At 41.5% G+C, this 17,816-nt stretch overlaps 1 protein-coding gene across 6 annotated transcripts in view; it reads left to right on the forward strand.

Moving 5' to 3' along the window:
- Nucleotides 1–16,754, forward strand: part of KLF7 (KLF transcription factor 7) — a 63,915-nt gene extending 47,161 nt beyond the window's left edge. For 3 of the 6 annotated variants that reach the window (XM_086897340.1, XM_086897339.1, XM_023930860.2), the window contains 2 exons: nt 4,533–4,656; nt 10,958–12,663. In XM_086897340.1, the coding sequence (XP_086753466.1) occupies nt 4,533–4,656; nt 10,958–11,009 (176 nt within the window). In that variant the 3' untranslated portion in view covers nt 11,010–12,663. Of the gene's footprint in view, nt 1–4,532; nt 4,657–10,957; nt 12,664–13,474 lie in introns of those variants that run through there. The other 3 variants (XR_015289159.1, XR_015289158.1, XR_015289160.1) reach the window with 2 other exon arrangements.
- Nucleotides 16,755–17,816: the final 1,062 nt, after the last annotated feature.

The raw sequence follows: 17,816 nt of genomic DNA on the forward strand, positions 1-17,816 counted from the left end.
TCAAGAGAAAGCTGTACTAATCATTTGTTTATTTTTGTAACTAGATGCCTAATATTTAGTCTTGTATTCATCTTAGTGACAAAAGGATTAGTGACCCAATTTCAGGGCTACTGGTGGATTTTTTGGTATGACTTATAATTTTAGCTTCACTATTGCATGTTTTCCATAAATTTTCAAAGGTCTTTGTCCTCCAGTTACCAGATTGGACCAGGCTGGATGAATATAGAGGATGGAGGGCCAGACTGTACTGAAAAGTGCTTTGGGGATATTTTTAGAGGAAGAGCTCAGTTGGGTCAGGTGCCATAAACAGAAGTGGAACAGAGAGCCTACTCCCCAAGCATCCCAGTATAAAATGTGCTCCGGGAACATGAAAAGGTTAAAATGAGGTATGGACCACAGGACAGAGCCATAGTGAAGAGAGGCTGCTTCACAGAAGCATGCAGTAACGATGGCCTGAAACCCTAAGGCACATCTGAAGGGCTAACAGCATTTCTGTAGGACTGTTTTGGTGATACAGCCCTTCTAGACCAGTAGGTTTCAGCACATAGCTCTGTGCACAAGCAGGTGTGTGCAGGCTGCTTCTCCAGGGTTCTCATCAGGCAACTCAGATGTTTGATGTGTTTCCTGCTGATGAAGTGACCCATTTTTGATGAGGCTTTGGTTGCTCCCATTCACCGTGCTTTGGGTCAGCCTGGCCAGAGTGTAGACATGGGGTTTTTCTCCTGTCCCAGGAGCTGCTGTGTGAGTGCACAGCTGGCGTGCATCACCTGCGGCCCAGCTCAGGCCACAGTACAAGGTTGTGACCAGCCAGAAATAATACCCTTCCAATGCACAGTGTGGTTGTTGGGTCTTGTGCACCCACTGTCTCACTGCAGCTCTCCTTCACTGTGCTGAACTGCTCCCTGATGCACGTGCTGCCCACAGAAACTACAGGTCAGTAAACCTGAAATCACTGGGTAGTGTCTCTGATTCCCAGGGGAAAAGGTAGAAACAGCTGAAAGCCAGTATTCCATGTTGCTTACAGATTTTCCATAAGCAAATTATACATTTTTTTCAACACAAGTGCTCATCTAGGAAAATTGCATCATTCACTGCTTGAAAGTGTCTGCACTGCTTCCAGGTGCATTTATGGATGTGTGGAATCTGAACCAGCCCCATGGCCTGGAGTAAGTTCTGAACTGAAAGAACTGAGAATTTAACTTGTTCCTAGGTATTGGCTTCTTTTTGGATGAGGACTGGCTCCTCCATTGAGTGTGTTTATATAAATGTGGATTTATGGATTTGTTTAAGGACTGCCCAGACCCTTGTGTTGAATAAAGGTGACTTAAGGAGTAGAGCCTCCTTCCAGGGTGTAGTTTGCAGGCACAAGTTTTAAGTGTAGTTTTTAATTTGAGAAATTAGAAAAAGAGTCAGTGTGGCACAACTCCGTGATGTTCCTATTTTTAATTGGATTTTGCAGCTCATAATTAATTTCTTAAAAAGAGGGAGATCCTGGCCCTGTAGGAGTGAGTAGGAGTTTTGCCATTGCTTTCAGCAGAGGAAGATTTCATCATGTATCTTTTTAGTCTCACTAATCCTCTGAATAAGAGAAGAGCAGCCTAACGCATGGAAAGGATCCTTCCCGTTTTTTCTCCCCGCTATTGCCAGCAGGGAGGTAGGAGGATCCTCCCTTCTTTTTCATTCCCATGCTTTCTACATATGTGCACCTTGGCAAGATACACTTCCATTTCAACTTCATGTCAGGTGAAAGCAGCCATTAAAGGAGCAGTTTGTTCTTAGTCTTCACATACAAGGAGAGGCAGATCTCTCTCCTCCTTCCCTCCTGTGTTTTTGAGTAGCTGCAGGAGGGCAGGAAATCTAACCTCTTTGAGGTCTCTGGGTCAAGGAGCTGTCTGACATGGCTTTAAAGGTCACCCTGCTCCTTTGCATTTACCTTGTGCACTGGGAGCACAGATGGCAGCGTGCAGTCTGAAGCACTGAGAGGTACTGTCTGACATTTTGCTGAACAGGGCTTGGGTTACAAAGGAAAAACAAAACTCAGCTCAGGGCTGTGCAAGGCCAGAGCCAGAACCTTAGGAGAGGAGCCCCTGCAGCAAGTTACCAAGATATGTGTCATTCTGTGGGTTTACCAGTAAACGTGCTTGGCTTTTCTGTCTTTTGTAACCTATATACAGCACTGTATATATTCAAAGCTCTTGGCAAGTTTTAACAAGCCAAACTCCACTTCAATTCTAGTAGCCTATATAGTTTCATGGAAAGCCCAGAATGCTTTTCCTTCACCCTTCTGCTCTGTAGATGACTGTACCCTTCAGATTAGCTGAGTAGTTGTCTTCTGCGTTTGCTTTGCAGAACGTGTGCTGCAAGGCAATTTCTCTGCCTGGCTGTCTCCACTCTAAGGTAGGCACTAGAGAGCGTCAGAGAACCAAGGAACTGTTTTATCATTGAGGCTTGTTTACTGACAACTTTTTAAAATAATGCATGAACTGTTCAGACAAAACTGGTGCTCCATCACAGGCACAGGACCAGGCATGAGAAATCCCGTTTTTCTGAGGAGAGCAGATGCTGTTTGCCAGATAGGGTGTAAAGAGCTGGGGGGAGACTGCTGCAACTGCAGCTCCAGTGCATGGAGCCAGCACTGGTGACAGTGTTTGAGGTACAGTTGAGTAACCAGCCCAGAAACAAGACCAGTGCCTTGCTCACTAAGAAGATTCTAACTTCTTATTTTCCTGAAGAAATCCTGTTTGAAGAATAAAGGAACAAGAGGTGAGTCTGCAGAGATGACCAAGCATCTAAGCGGAGTAGTGTTATTGGCTCAGTCCATTGTCCTGTTGGGCATTTTCCCATGGGGGACTGTGACTTGCACCAGGGTCATCCAGGCTGGCCTTTCTTCATTCAGGGACTGTGGGATAAATGGATATTTTGGTGTAGTCTTGCCAGCTGCTGCCCCCTCTTCTCAGCTTCATTCCAATGAATACTTTAATTGAACTACTAAGCCAAAGAAACTTCTCAGAGGCCAGTAAAATGGCTCAACTTCAGTTAAGGTCTCAGCCCATTCTGCTGTTCTGTCTGGGGCAGCAGAGCTGCCTGTGCAACAAGAAGTCTGCAGAAACTCACAAACCAAAGAAAAGCATTTTTAAATGTATTTTTCTGCAATTTTCTTTCCCTTTTCACTTTTCTTGCTTTTTTGCCTCTCCGGTTCATCATCATGATATACATAGGTCTCCTATAATCAGATTTCACTCTTCTGCTTGCTGAATAGACACACTAAATATTGCAGTCTGTGTCTCTGCATTGTCTGCTGTGGTCAAGTGATTGTTTCATGTAACTGGCCTAGAGGAGTCTTACATATTGCAGCCTTGGTGTGGCCTGTGGTGTGTTTTTTAAGATTACCTTCTTAGCAATTTTAAGAAAAAATAAATAAATAATAATCTGCTAGAAGCTTGGTAGTCAAAGTGATTTCTTGTCTGAATTTTATCTCAACTGACTGTATGGGGAAGAGTGACATGGAGTTGATATAGGAGGAGATGCACTGGAGCATTTGTTGTTGGGGGGAGATGTTAAATTTGAAGGCACACCAATGCATTGAGTAAGGAATAGGGAGTCATGACTTGGGTTTCTTCATCAGAAGATATTAATGACTCCACAGATGTTTCACCATGTCAGACTTTGATCTACAGGGACTGATGTGCACTAGAAGATAGTTAGATATGAAAATCTGTCATAGAATATCCTGAGTTGGAAGGGACCCACAAGAATTATTGAGTCAAACTCCTACCAGCAGACTAGAATCTCTCCTGTCTTACCACTACATCATTTCACTGCCTTCAGTGGTATTGTTAATATTTTGGGGCAGAATAACAGCTGATGAAGGTGTAGTAGGACTGAAGGACCAGCCGATTCAAAGAAGTAAAAATGTATCCGCTCACACTGGATGACCTGCCACGTAATTTCTTGGTCCTAGGAGTAAATTTTGTTGTGAGAAGCAAGTGAAAAAGATACAGTCCTTGGGAACAGCAGACATGAATGTTTGAAGGGAATAGATGTGAGGCTGGCCACACAAAGGGTAAATAGAGTCAGGGTAAAGTGTATGATGCAGTAGTGGTGGTCAGTCAGGGGTGGTGCACACCTGTACCATGTTCAGGTGTTAATACAGTCACTCAGGTACCACAGTAATACGTCTGGCAAGGATAGAGTGAGCTGAAAAGCTGTTTGAAGATCAAGCTTCACCACACAGCTGCTTAGGTATTTGAAAACATTCTTAGGGCTTCTTCAAAGGCCAGTTGGTTGGTTTTGTTAGAAACAAGATATAAGGTTGTGCAAGAATTTTAGCTGTGGTAAAATCTGGACTGGAACTATCCTCAGTACAATACATCACAAGCCCTAAATTATTTTCATCCCACACTGACCATGAATTGTGTGATGGGCTAACCTAACCAAATGGGTTAGAAGCAGAGTGGGAAGACACGGGGCTTTCAAGTTGAGTGTTCAGTAATGTTGCTGCCATGCTGACTGTTCTCTCCTCCCCTCTGCAGGTGAGAAGCCTTACAAGTGCTCGTGGGAAGGGTGCGAGTGGCGTTTTGCACGGAGTGACGAGCTCACGAGGCATTACAGAAAGCACACGGGTGCAAAGCCCTTTAAATGCAACCATTGTGACAGGTAATGCAGCTCCTAACGTGGCATTCAAGTGTGGACTTTTGTGGCTGGCATGGAGCAGATTAAATACCCAGAGACAAGAGACCAGGCTGCCAGCACAGAGGCCCCTTCTACCCCACTGCCTGGATCTCTGTACCATGGAGGGACCCTCTGCTCAGCCCCTGTCCTCTCTGCCTCAGCGGCCAGGCAGGCTGGCAGATGGGCAATTCTTCCTAAGCAGTCTAAGCTGTTTCCATCCCACAGCACAGAACAAAATGTGGGATCAGGTGTAGGGCTGACTGAACCCTGCTGGTGTCTGTTGTGGGCACAGGATTCAGTTCATAGGGCAGCTCTTGTTAATACTCTTAAAGCCGAGGAGACATCCAGAGGACCTTAGACCATTTCAGTGATGGACTTCACAAAGCATCTCCCCAGTTTTCTGTCTCTTGATCCTGTATAAACCTGCTGTGCTCCCAAAGGCAGAACTCCCTCTATTTGCTCTGCTTCAGGGACTATCCCAAGCACCACGGCTGGCTACCCACATTTTGGCAAGGTGGGCCTCACAAAAACATTGGTGTATGGCAGGAGGAATCACAGTTGTGTGGCTGTTGTGCCACAAGTGATCCAAATCTATAGGAAACCTCTGGGGAAACAGCATTTAATTTCTGTAATGATCGTGGTCTTCTCTTAGCACTGAGTCCAAGGCTCCTAAAGAAAAGACAACAAAGAGCACCATTTTCAAAAGCCTAAGAGTGATTTAGACACATTTTACTGTTCCAATTCATGGGATTGTTTTGTGTAAGATCAGTGATCTCTGCACATTCCTGCTAATTAGTGAATCTTTTCCTGCAGTTTTAAATCTCACTCTTGACATCTGTTTGAAGTGGGTAATACTCTGCACCTTCATTCCATGAGGGGCCAGATTTGAAAGGCTGACAGGTGCGCAGGGCCGAGGATCCTGAGGAGCCTGGTACGAAGCAGTGCTCTGGGCACGCAGAAGTGAGGTGTGAGCTGAGCACCCAGCAGCTCCCTGGGAGAGCCGCCCTTACGGCCGCTCACCACCATTCCATTGTACAGTCCTTGCTGCTTTAGCTGCTTCAATAAATACTGAGCTTCTCTGAAAAATCTGGTCATCCTCGCTCGGTGCTGAGTGTTTTTGAAAGCTGTGTTCTTTCCATTTAGAAACAAAACCAAAAGAATACCCTTCTCCACATCCCCAATCCCAATTGATAAGAAATCAGGGTGGAGAAAAAGCAATTACCCCTGTAATGACACTTGACAGCACTGACAGGATCGAACAATGAGCACTTCTCCCCCACTCACCCCCCCGGTTGAAGATTGGCAGTGCCCTGGGTGAAACCTGGATCCACTATTGAGTAATCAAATAATGTGCTTGCATCTGAACATGTTATCCAGCTAATCCTATTTATATATATTTTTAAAAGAGGCTTAAGAAAATTACCCATCTTTTTAATGCAGCACTAAGGTTCTCAACTGTGATAAGGAAACGTTTTGTAATACAATAAAGCCTCTAGGAAGCCTCTGGGTACACCAGACCAACAGAGAATATGCGTGGAGAGAGGATGTGTGGGACATAAACAAGGGACCCCATCCTTTTATGGGAAGGAAATTTGATCATTTTCACATCCTGCCTTTCCAAGAGCTTCATCTCCTTAAGTGCTCTTCTGCCCTTGCCTCCCCTCTTCCCGTCCCCCTTCCCCCTCGGAGGGCTTCCTCTTGGATTATCTTTTGTTTTATCCCTGGATCATCTTTTGTTTGCTCAGAATGACGGACAGGATAAGCCAAGTAGAGACCTCTGCAGTTCTGCTTTTGTTTAAGCACTTCTGTGAATGAGAACAATTATGTTCTCTGTTTTAAATATAGAGGCCTTTCTCTTTTCTTTCCTCTGAGTGGCCCCACAAACACACGCACACACACACATATACACACAGCCCCAGGGTTTCTGTGTCAGGACAAACAATATTTTTAGCAGAGATCTAAAGAAATACAGCCAGTATTTTCAACTCCTTGGTCTCTTTGTTAAGCGTTCGTTATTCTCCTTCTACATATTATCCCTTTCTACCTAGCTTTTCTCTTTGGCAGCAAACTCGGTCACTGCAGTCAAGAGATATATTCCTGTAATCATTTAATGCATTTTCTGCTCTTCTTCTGAATCTGTAGATGAAAAACATGGTTAACAAAATTTAGAGTGCCGAGGATTGTGCACTGTTAAACTCTATGCCCATACTGTTTGTGTGCGGTGATGGTGATAGGAGGCAGATTTGTCCTTACTCCCCCAGTTATTTGTTGCAAGGTTTTGGAGTGACTGTGCCTGTTCTTTTGCTCCACTTTGCCATCCTACTGTTTTTCATTCTTTTCTCATTCTCAGGCCCCTTTGCTACCAGCTATTGCAGAGGTCACCTCAAGCAAGCACTGAAACATGAGCCTAAAACTGCCTTTAGCCATTTAGGCAGACTTCTAAAGATGGGCATTCCTAAGCCAGGGTTCCAGATGGAGAACAAATTTTCTGTATTTGAACTGCTACCTTTATTGCACTCACCATTATTGACAGAAGCTGTGGCCACTCTCAGACATGCTGGCTTGTTAGGTTTTAAGGAGCTGATTGGCGCTGTTTTAACAGCACTGATGTAGCACAAATCCTATGTGTGTTGTTCGGAGCTGAAGGCTGTATCCTGGCAAACAGCATGGAAGGGGTGATTCAGATAGCAGAGGGGGATGTTGTTCACTGTCTGGCTGCAGTTCTCTTCCAAGACTGTTTTTAGATGTGTTTGTGTCTCTCACCTTCTGACCAATGTCAAAGGAGTATTAATGTTCTCTGTGTAGAAGTCAATTTTGTAACAAAAGAGATAAGAAGATGAGATTCTCTTCTGCTGTCCCAGCCCTATCCCAACACCATGCAGCCCACAGATCATGTTGTTATTCATTGCTGGCAAACTACCACTGCTTGGAGTAACATCAGGTGTACTGCAAATGGTGTGTGGCTTTGTGGCAGCAAGAGAGGAAGGAGAATCAGCTAAAGTGCTGTGGAAAGCACCCCAGAGAAGTCCTTAGTGCCTTCCAGATGCCAGTTATGCTGGTTATTAGCATTCCCCAGGAATTTTGGTCTTTAGACGTGCAGGCTGGGGTTGTTCCTCACAGTGCAAGCCCTCAGCACTTCAAGGGGAAGAGTTTGACAGGGTAGTGGCACTTGCTGATTCTCCAAAAATAGATGTTTTGGAGACAGCAGCTTAGTGCCACACTGTTGAGATGTATATTCCTCTCTGCATATGTGCACATGTGCACATGGTTTTCTTGTTGATAGCAAGCTAAGAGTGCACTTAGCTGGAATGAACACATCCCACAGTGGAAAATCCACAGCTGGTAGTAAAGGTGGCTGAGCAATACATTCTCTCTCATTGTACTTACCTTCCCTTTTTCTTCTTCAGAGGTTTCAGTGCCAAGCAGTATTGTGTTGCTAAGGAGATACAGGAAGAGAAAGGAAGGAATCATGTTTGGGAGCAGGGAATTTGTGTATCACACATCCCTGTATGACTTTTATAATTAGAGTGTTTTACTCTAGCATAAACTATTCTTTCTAGGGAGAGCTAGACTTGTGGAAGGATGATGGAGAAGGCTGTGATGGGCCCACGTGTGATGTGCAGAGCTGCTCTGGAATTGAAAGAGGTGTAGAGCCAGAGGGGCAGAGCAAAGTCTCGTGTCATGGGCAGGACTAGAGACCAGCAAGCCCCTGTTCCTTGATTTCTCAAGAGAGTAGTTTCCTTTCATAGCTTATCCTGTGAAGCCTCTTCCAATGCTATCTCTAGTCCCAGAAAGAAAAAAAAAAGTGTGTCCAGTAATCAATAGGCTTTTTGACAGTGTGATTTAGCTGCAAAAATTTTGTACAGACTGTTTTACAGTTGAAAATAAATATCCACATCCACCACCCTTACCAAGAGATAGAACTAACCAAATTAGCCAGCAGGAGAATGTCAAGAATTAGTATTGTACTATTTTATTAGCTATAAACTAGCAAATATGGTACCATTTTATTACCTATAAAAATATTATAGATGCTAATACGGTAGTTACTGATGTGAAACAATGTACTGAATCTATCATTTTAACAGATCTGGCTATGGTGTGACTCAGCATACACTTTCCTGGGTTAGCTCTATGAAAGAGACAATTGGAGAGGAAAAGCTGTGCTTGGGTGGGGGTCTTATGAGTAGTCCTAGACTGAAGTGCCAGCTGGTGCATGTCTTTTTGGCAGCCACTCAAGCTGTTGTTTTGTTTTGGCAGCCCTTGTAGCCAGAGCATGCTGCTTTCTCAGTTTAAGACTGATGAGAGAGACGTTGGTCCAGGGGTGTATTCTGTCACTCTGGGGCTAGAAAATTCTAGCTCTGCAGAGCCTGCTGTGTCAAAAGCACAGTGTCCATTGTCAGATTCATGTGTGTCTTGCTGTGCCTCATGTAGGACCTGGGAGGAATGCCTCCTCCATCCTATTTTGAAGTCTTTAATTTTTGCCATTCTGAAGGTATTAACTTCCTTGAAAGCCCTGCAAGTAGAGATGGCTTGAGCAGAACTATGCTCATTGCTCATTCACAGAAGTTGAGTAAATAACTTTTCTTGTGGAAGTTGTCTTGTTTTAAGGTTTCTTTGTCTTAAAAATGTACCTCTTGGTCACTCATCTCTGTGTAGATGCAGATCGATTACATGTGCAGTGGAATGCTTCAGCAGGACAGAAAAGGTTCCCTAACTATTTAAAATAGCTTAATTTTTATTGTTCTTCTCTTTCTCAGCCTTTCTCTGCTTAGGGTGTTTCTCCTTTGGGTATTTAGATTGACTGTTCTTCTTTTATCTATCAGTATTGTCTTTTCTGGGGGGTTCTTCAGTTTGTTCTTTGGCTTCTTCTTTCTGAAAATTACAAAACTCTCAACTACATCTTTTTTAAAAATACACTCGGTGCCCATATGTGAACTATGTTGATCCTCACAATAAGCCATTTGGATATTCTTCAGACCATTACTGGTGGCTTGTTTTATACTCTACTTCTGTGGAGCACTGAAAAGACATACCAGGCAAATCAGTTCTGCAAGTAGTTTTTTCTAGTGTTTTTGGAGCTTACCCAAGTTTACTCAAAAGCCACAGGTATGTGGGGGTTGGTGTGATATTTGTCATAAAGGTTTTTAAAATAAATAGGCCAGTATCTTGTGGCTTAAGGTGGAAAGAAGGTAAGCCAGAATTTGAACGCAACTTGAAAACCTCCTGATTTTAAATGCTCAACTGAAGTTTCTAGTAGAAGTTTGATTTCTGAGTGTGTCTAAGTCTTGCCACTGTGGCATTTTAGGTCTCCATTTTAGGGCTCTGGGGTAGGCAGCCAGAACCACTGCCTGTTTCTCCTGTGGTTTGCAGAGCCATATGTATCTTAAATGACACTGTGATAGTGGGTGTAATGTATTGGTACTTTCAATCCCATATCTAATGGGTAGGCAGTCTATCTCATCAGGATCCAGCTACATGTTCACAAAACATTCTATTTTATTATGAGATGGAAAAGTCGTGGATAAAGAACAGAAGCTGAAAGCCCAAGTCCTGGCTTTCTTTTTTTTTATCCCTGGTTTTACCTGTGATTTACAGCTTCCTTGCCTTCTCTGTCTTTCAATTGTCACTCTTACAAAATAGGCATAATATCTTCTGTCAACATCCTTCAGAGAGATAATACTCATCAGAATCCACATATTACCACCCAGATTCCTGGCTGAAAGGAAGGAAAAGATATGAAGCCTGATGGATTGTCAGCCTCCAAACTCTGAGGCAGTTTTCCTTCCAGTTTGGAGTTAGAAATGAGAATTCAGCTTTCAAAACTAGCAGCATTCTCTGGTGCTTTTTGCAAGGAGTGGGCACTTGAGAAAGCTGGTATTTTTAAAAATGGTGTTGCTGAGTACTTGAATAAAATGAATTTTTTTTTTTTTTTTAATATGCAAACACACACATACTAAATATTTGGTTTTATAGTACAGGTGCACAGATGAGCAGTCTTCCCTGATGTTTGACTCAGTGAAAGAAGCGAGAGGGAGAGAAATAGGGAAAGGATAAAAGTCGCTTCTTTAGCTGCTGAAGAGTCAGGATAGTTGCCTATCCATGGTCACAGAGGTCACATCAGTCCGTGGTCACATCAATCACACAGGCTTTGGTGGTGATCCATGGATAATCCAAGGAATGTCTTTAAACTGAGATCTTCTCCTATAGATAACAAGGAAGGACCAGAAACCCTGTTTTCCAAAATCCTGTATTTATTTTATTTCCTACTTGCTTTATGTTGCAGGTGTTTTTCCAGGTCGGATCACCTTGCCCTCCACATGAAGAGACACATCTAAATTTCAGTCATCTTGGCATGGATGTCATCCGGGCTAAGTGTTGTGAGATGAAAGTGGAACTGAAGTTACAACGTGCTACCTTAACACGAGAAGAGAACTTGATCCCATGTAATCCTCTGTACAGGGACCACACGCTCACAGTGTCATGCACCCAGTTATACTTCAATACCTACATCGGTTCTTTTATGCCTTGCCCCAGCTGGATGGGAGAAGATGCAGGCGAGGAAATGGTATAGAGGTGAAGTCAGTGAAAAAGAACAATTACTTACAGTACTTCATCCCTCTTGGATTTGTTTCCTGTTTTTGCCAATGGAAATCAAAGAAAACAGAGGAGGCTTCCCTGCAGGACGGCAGTAGGAGGGGCTTATCTAACTTGCTTCTCAGCGCAACTCAGTAGAAGAATATGTCGTCTTGAAGTTGCATATTTGTAGCACTAACTTTCTTTCTAAATAGATGGGGGGAAAACAATGACCTAGAAAACCAAATCCCAGTTTGGTAGCCAAAATTAACCTCTCAGTTTTTTTGTTCTTTCTCTGAGAATTCCTAATGTTCAGTGCATCAGACTTCTCACAGACACTTTGACCTGTCTTGGTTTTGGTTCTTCTTCCTAGAACTGAGCTATTGAGATCCTTTTAAGTCAATACCAGTGGCCTTAATGGCAGTAGACTGTGGAGTGACACTTGTGACACAAACATCCTCTTTTTGGCCTGAGTTTATGTAGACTTCACGGAGGATTATATTTTTGTTTGGTTGTTGGTGGGTTTTTTTGGTTTTTTTGTTTTGTCTTGTTTTGGGTTTTTTGGCTATTGCACAACATATGCACTAGGGACTCTGGAAGCTGCTGCCACAATGGCTAAGCAGCCAAGGGATAAACCCCTGAGATACAGCACCTAATATCTCTGTAAGCCTCACTTTATTGCCATAGCTAGGACTTCTTTTTTAATTTTTGAACAAAAAACTTTAAAAGCTTGTTTGGAAGCTTAAACCTTTTTTCTCTTTTCTCCACAAACAAGTGATCTTCAGAACTCCTTGTCTTCACCTGGATATCTGTCTGGGACTGGCCACACAGGCATGACTACAGGATTCCTTCGACATCATGTGAGCATATTAGCCACAACCCATGGTGATTTAGTGGTGAATTATGTTGTTTTTTCTTGCAGTTCTTCTATTAACCAATTTAAAACATTTGCCTTTTGTTTCTGTAAAGAGCATCTGCAGACGTTTTAATTTAAACCTATTTGTTGAGCATCTTACACACAAAAAAAACCCCCAAGCCAAAAATCCTACTCCAGTCTCCGAGTAGGAAATCAAGAACCTCTTCCAAGTACAATGGCTTCATTCAGCATTAGCCTGTTAAAGAAATTATCAAAGTCCTGCTTTTCTGTTTATCAAGTTGATGCTGTAGCCCACTCCTATATGAAAAAATGTAACCATGTGGGCGGGGAAGGAAGGGATTTTACATACAGCAGTGAGGCATTTGCAAATTGGAAATTGGATTGGTCTAAAGTATTACTAACCTAGAGGTCCATTTTTGGCCTACGGTGTGAACCATCAAGGAGAAGTGGAGGTCTCATGCTCACCCTTCCGTCATATTGATAATTTGATTTCTTTGGCTCAAAGTGGATTAAAGTCTTCATTACAAAAGGAAAAAAAACCCTAAAAAATGTATTGCTATAACTTGTATTTGAACCTATTTGGCACTGGCCCTGACTCCAAAGACTGCATTTAGGACCATAAAAATGGCCTATGCAAGCAGGCAGGTGGTCATTAGGTTGTATATTTTGTATATTCTTGGACCATCCCTACAAGATGTGTCTAGAAATGAAACAAAATAGCGCGTGGTCCACAAATGGTTGCTGCTCTTTTATAATGTATTAGCCAACTGCCCTTCTTTGACTGTTTTGACTCATTGACTGTTAAATATTTCCCTTAATTTATGTTTTGGGAGGTAAAATTGTACTCTAAGGGGAAAAATGAGCAAACAAGAAACTCAATAGATGTTTTTAAGAGCTGCCACCGGGATCCTTGGCACTTGAATTCTCAGCATTTTGCAACCTTTGGTTCCAGTGAGAGATTGAATTTATTCAAAAGATGCTGGTTTTCCTCACAGTTTTCACAAAACACTGTGACTGTCAACTGAACACTTTGGGGACAGGGGGGAAATACGATGTCTGGCCCATATGGCATGAAATATGGACCAAAATCTAACCATCTTTTAGGGACAATGATGTAATATTCATGTTAAGAGCATGAGAGAGAGTGAAAGTAAGTCAGAAAGAAAGAGAGAGAGAAGAAAAATTGAATTTATTCCAAAGATTTAAAACTAACTATACTCTATATGTGTATATATATATGCTTATATATATATATATGTATACATTTAAAAATTGCAGAGCACTGCTTGCTGACAATCTCGTATTTCTCTACTTCTGTATTTGCATACTTTTTATGGCCATTCCACCCAGCTGTTTCACTGGGACTGAGGGCCCTAGAATCCAATTTGTGTTGGAATATATAGAACATCCTGCCAGATCACAGAATCACAGAGTTTCCTGAGTTGTAAGGAACCCACAAGTATCATCAAGTCCAACTTCTGGCCCTGCCCAGGACACCCCAAGAATCCCACTATGTGCCTGAGTGTGTTGTCCAAATGCTCCTTGAGCTCTGGCAGGCTTGGGGCTGTGACCACTTCCCTGGGGAGCCTGTTCCAGTGTTCGACCACCTTCTGGGTCAAGAACTTTTTCCTGATGTCCAGCCTGAACCTCCCCTGACACAGCTCCATCCCATTCCCTTGGATCCTGTCACTGGTCATCAGAGAGTAGAGATTGGTGCTGCCCTTCTGCTGCCCCTCAGGAAGATGTCTAATGGGAAGTGAAACCTCAGCTATGTGAAACTGTAGACATCCAGTGAGTGCATTAAATTAAAAAAAAGTATAAGAGAATCCTAGAATCTCCTTACTGTAGTGTGCTAAGCTTTATGCTCTCAAATTCTCCACTACGATATTCATTGGCTGTGAACCTGCATAAATATTCTCCTTTGCCGTCTGAACACACCTGCCTTTAGATATGCTATCAGTAGTATACAAACCTTAATTACTAAGTGATTGTTTAAACACCAGACTCTATTTAAATTGGAAAAAGTCAAGCAAGACTGCTTTTTAGTTCCAGTTGCCATTTACAGTCTTGTTGGTATCTTATTTAAATATGCCAGAACAAGAGCCATGGGGAAAAAATGCTGAAATATCTCTTTATTTTGTTCAAAAGGCAGGCCTACATCTAAATCCTGGATCCAAATAGCCTAAAAAACATAGAAAAGAGAGGGGTTAAAAGGCAGATTTCAAATTTCTCAGGCTTTGTAGCAGGTCTTGAACTCTGAAGCCAAAATTTGAGCTTTAGAACCACCTCTTGTGTTTGAAAAGGGAGATATTTTTCAGCTGTATATATGGTGTACCCAGTCTTGACTTCAGTTTTTGGGCACTCATAAGCAAGTGTCTTTGTCCTTGCTAAAACTTTGAACCGTAACTTTGGTATTTTATAGAAGCAGTCTCCATTTTGGAAAGGCATAATGAGTGACACATTCCAGGATTGGTTTTTTTCCAATGACAAGTTTTGTTTCTTTGCAGATATTTTAAACTGTGCACTTCGAACTTGTGTAGTCTGCTATAGTTAGTTCCTTTCTGGGCCTGTGTCTCCTTGCTGAAGTTGTACAGTTGTCCTCTGTCTGTAAATTATGAGTAGAATCAGACTAAAGAGGAAAGGCTCTGTGTAAGGCTTCTTGAAAGCAAACCCATAAATTTGGTGACAGTTGAGGACTGAGTTATCCAGCTAGAAAGGAGAAGCTTTACATTGTTTCCTTTGATGTGAGATTTATGCCTATTTGCAAAAGAGAAGCCATTATAAGAAAGTCAGATTGTGGTTTCCAAGGCCATGGAACTATAGGATGAAAACAAATTGAGCTAAAAGTCTCAAAAACATAGTGCACACAGAGGAAGCAACTAAAACAAATGTGAATTTTTGTGATTAGCTAAATAGTATTTTGGATCAGAGAAGTCAATCATAGAATCATGCATGTGGAAAAGGGCCTCCAGAAGCCATCTTAGCCAATCTCCAACTAGAGCTGGTTGCTCACGGCCATATCCATCTCAGTTTTAAATATCCTCGAGAATGGAAATTCTGCAACCTCTCTGTGCAGCTGTTCCAATATTTAACTATTTTCACGGTAAAAAAAAAACAACAAAAATTCAAAAATCTGTGTGTCAAATAGGAATTTTCCATTTTCAAACCTGTTTTCAGTGCCTCTTCCACTGTGCACCTCCAAGAAGAGTCTGGATTCTTCTCTACAGTCTTGGTTAGGTATTTGGAGATAGCAATAACATCTACACTTACCCTTCTTTTGCTCAGGCTGAATCATGTCTCTCAGCCTCTCTTCATCCATCATGTGTTCCACTACCTTTGTAGTGACTCTCTGCTAGACTTGCTCCCATATGTCAATCACTTTCTTGTAATGGGGTGACCAAGACAGAATATTCCAGGTGTGCTTAGTTTGTGACAGTGTTGATAAAATTTGTTTAGTCTGGATTTTTCCATTATCTGAGACAAAATCAAGATTCCGTTTTGAAAACTGACTAATAAAAATAATTCAGGAAGCACTGTTATAAATAATTTTTAAATCAAATTTTCTGGATCTGTGGATAAAAATATGCTTATAGAAATGTACTTCTGTACTGACAGCTTGAGGGCTGGCTAGCAAAATTCTGTTTTTCTCAATATGATCACTGGTGGTTCACTTGGAACTAAAAAAAATATTGTTTCATTTGTACTGTATGAAATATGAAGACATATGATGCTGTATTTTAGTCACTTCTTACACTAAAACAGCACTTCAGTTCATCTTTGTTCTGTTTGGTTTTCCCCTTAGGAGATAAGGAGCAACATAAAATACCAGGTATATTTTATAGAGCTTAGTCTAAAAGTGGATGGAAGAATCCAGAGTATTTTTCATTATCTCTGAGTTGTTCTTTTTCAGTAGCTAGTACTCAGTCCAGACAATGACATTACCTAGCTAAACTGGCAACTGAAGTCAAATTCTAGATTCTTTCAGTGTCTTGGATGAGGCCCTGAGCAGTCTGATCTCACTAATCTTTCTTTAAACAAAGAGTTGCATGTTGGATTAGGTGACCTCTAGAAGTACCTTCCAATATTAATTTTTCTGTGTTTCTATGATTCATTTCACAGCTCCCACTGATTAAATATGTACTGGTTCTATTTCTTCATAGTCTTGTGCTGTTGAAACAGACTGTAGGGCAGATCTGTAGGCTTTTTTGCGAATTCTGAGAATTTCATCCTTGTTAAACTTTATGAGGTTTCCTCATGAAGGAGACCTAGAAGAAATTTTTAAAAACCCCAAACCCTTAGCAAACCCTTAGTTTGAAGCAGTATCATACCTTGATATGTGTCACAGCTGCAGGGACCAGACAGATATTACAGAAACAAGTTTGCTAGTCTGGAAGATCCATGTGATGTCTCAGAAATGGTTTCCAGGACCTGAAATCTAAGCCAACAGATTTCTACAAAGGTGAACTTTATTTTTCATTCATTTTTATTTTCCTCAGTCTTTTTGGAAATGCTGTTTTTCTTGGGGTAGCACATTTTCCCTTAATGTGGGAAACACTGACCGAACACAGATGGAGAAGAACTTGAATGCAAGAGGATCCCTCAATCCTTGCTTTCAGAATTGTTTTAACTTCAGGTATAAAAAAATTAACTCATTACTAGGGGGTATAGCTAAAATGGAGTTGATCAATGTGATTGTTACAGTGATTGAGTCTATCTTAGCTGTGACCTTTCTGATATCTACAGAATCGGTTTTCTCCCTCATTTTTATCTGAACCTAGACAATTTGGGGTTTGTATCTAATATAAAGGTTGCTCCTCCTATTTAACACACTTTGTCTGTATACAAAAGAGGTGGTAATTGGTACATTTGACAAAGCTGATTAAGTCCAACTTCCTTAAGTGTTTCCCTTCCTCTTCTCTTAATGTATGTCAAAATCTTTAAATTTAAAAAAATCAATAAGAGGAAAATTTTGTAAATAATTTAATGTTATGAGGCCAGCACTCAGTGGATCAAGGGCTTTTACTCTTGATTTCATTCAGGACTTGGCACATTCTGTCATTCCATCCAGTAGGACTGTTTTTGAGCTTTCATATCCGGGGTGATGCTCTAACCCAGAACTTCTAAAGTACTTTTTGCTGATTTCAGATAGAATTGCACTTGTAAAGATATCTACATACCAAGAAAAAACCCAGTGCTTGACAATAACTATTTAACTCTGTCTTGAAAAATGGAAATATTTTTCTCCCAAGATATTACAACTACTCATTGACAAGTCTTGCCTGTCTTTCATTAGCATTTAACCTACTATTCATGACTGATCTTTTCCAGATCAAACTTGGATAGTTTTCTTCCTTTTGTCACACTTGTGTCTCTTTTTATTAATAGTTATGGGATGACTACTGCAGTCTTTCTCCTCCACAGCTCTGCACAAGCTTCAGTAGCAAGACTTAGCATAGTAAGGACTGTAGGATCTGGCCTACCAGGTACTATGATCTGTGTTGTAAAGCTGAGAATTTCCTCCTCTCTTGGAGGAAGAGGTCTTGAGAATACTTGTGCTATATAAGTTATATATATAATGATATAGTTGTATATATAAATTATATACATAAAAATGTCAAAATGAGGAGTAGACTGCCTTTATCACCTCAAGAATGAGTTTCCCTACCTGAAAACTTTCAAATGCAGGCATCAT

The sequence above is a fragment of the Cyanistes caeruleus genome, chromosome 7 (genome assembly GCF_971803275.1).
Source record: "Cyanistes caeruleus chromosome 7, bCyaCae1.hap1.1, whole genome shotgun sequence".
Lineage (NCBI taxonomy): Eukaryota > Metazoa > Chordata > Aves > Passeriformes > Paridae > Cyanistes > Cyanistes caeruleus.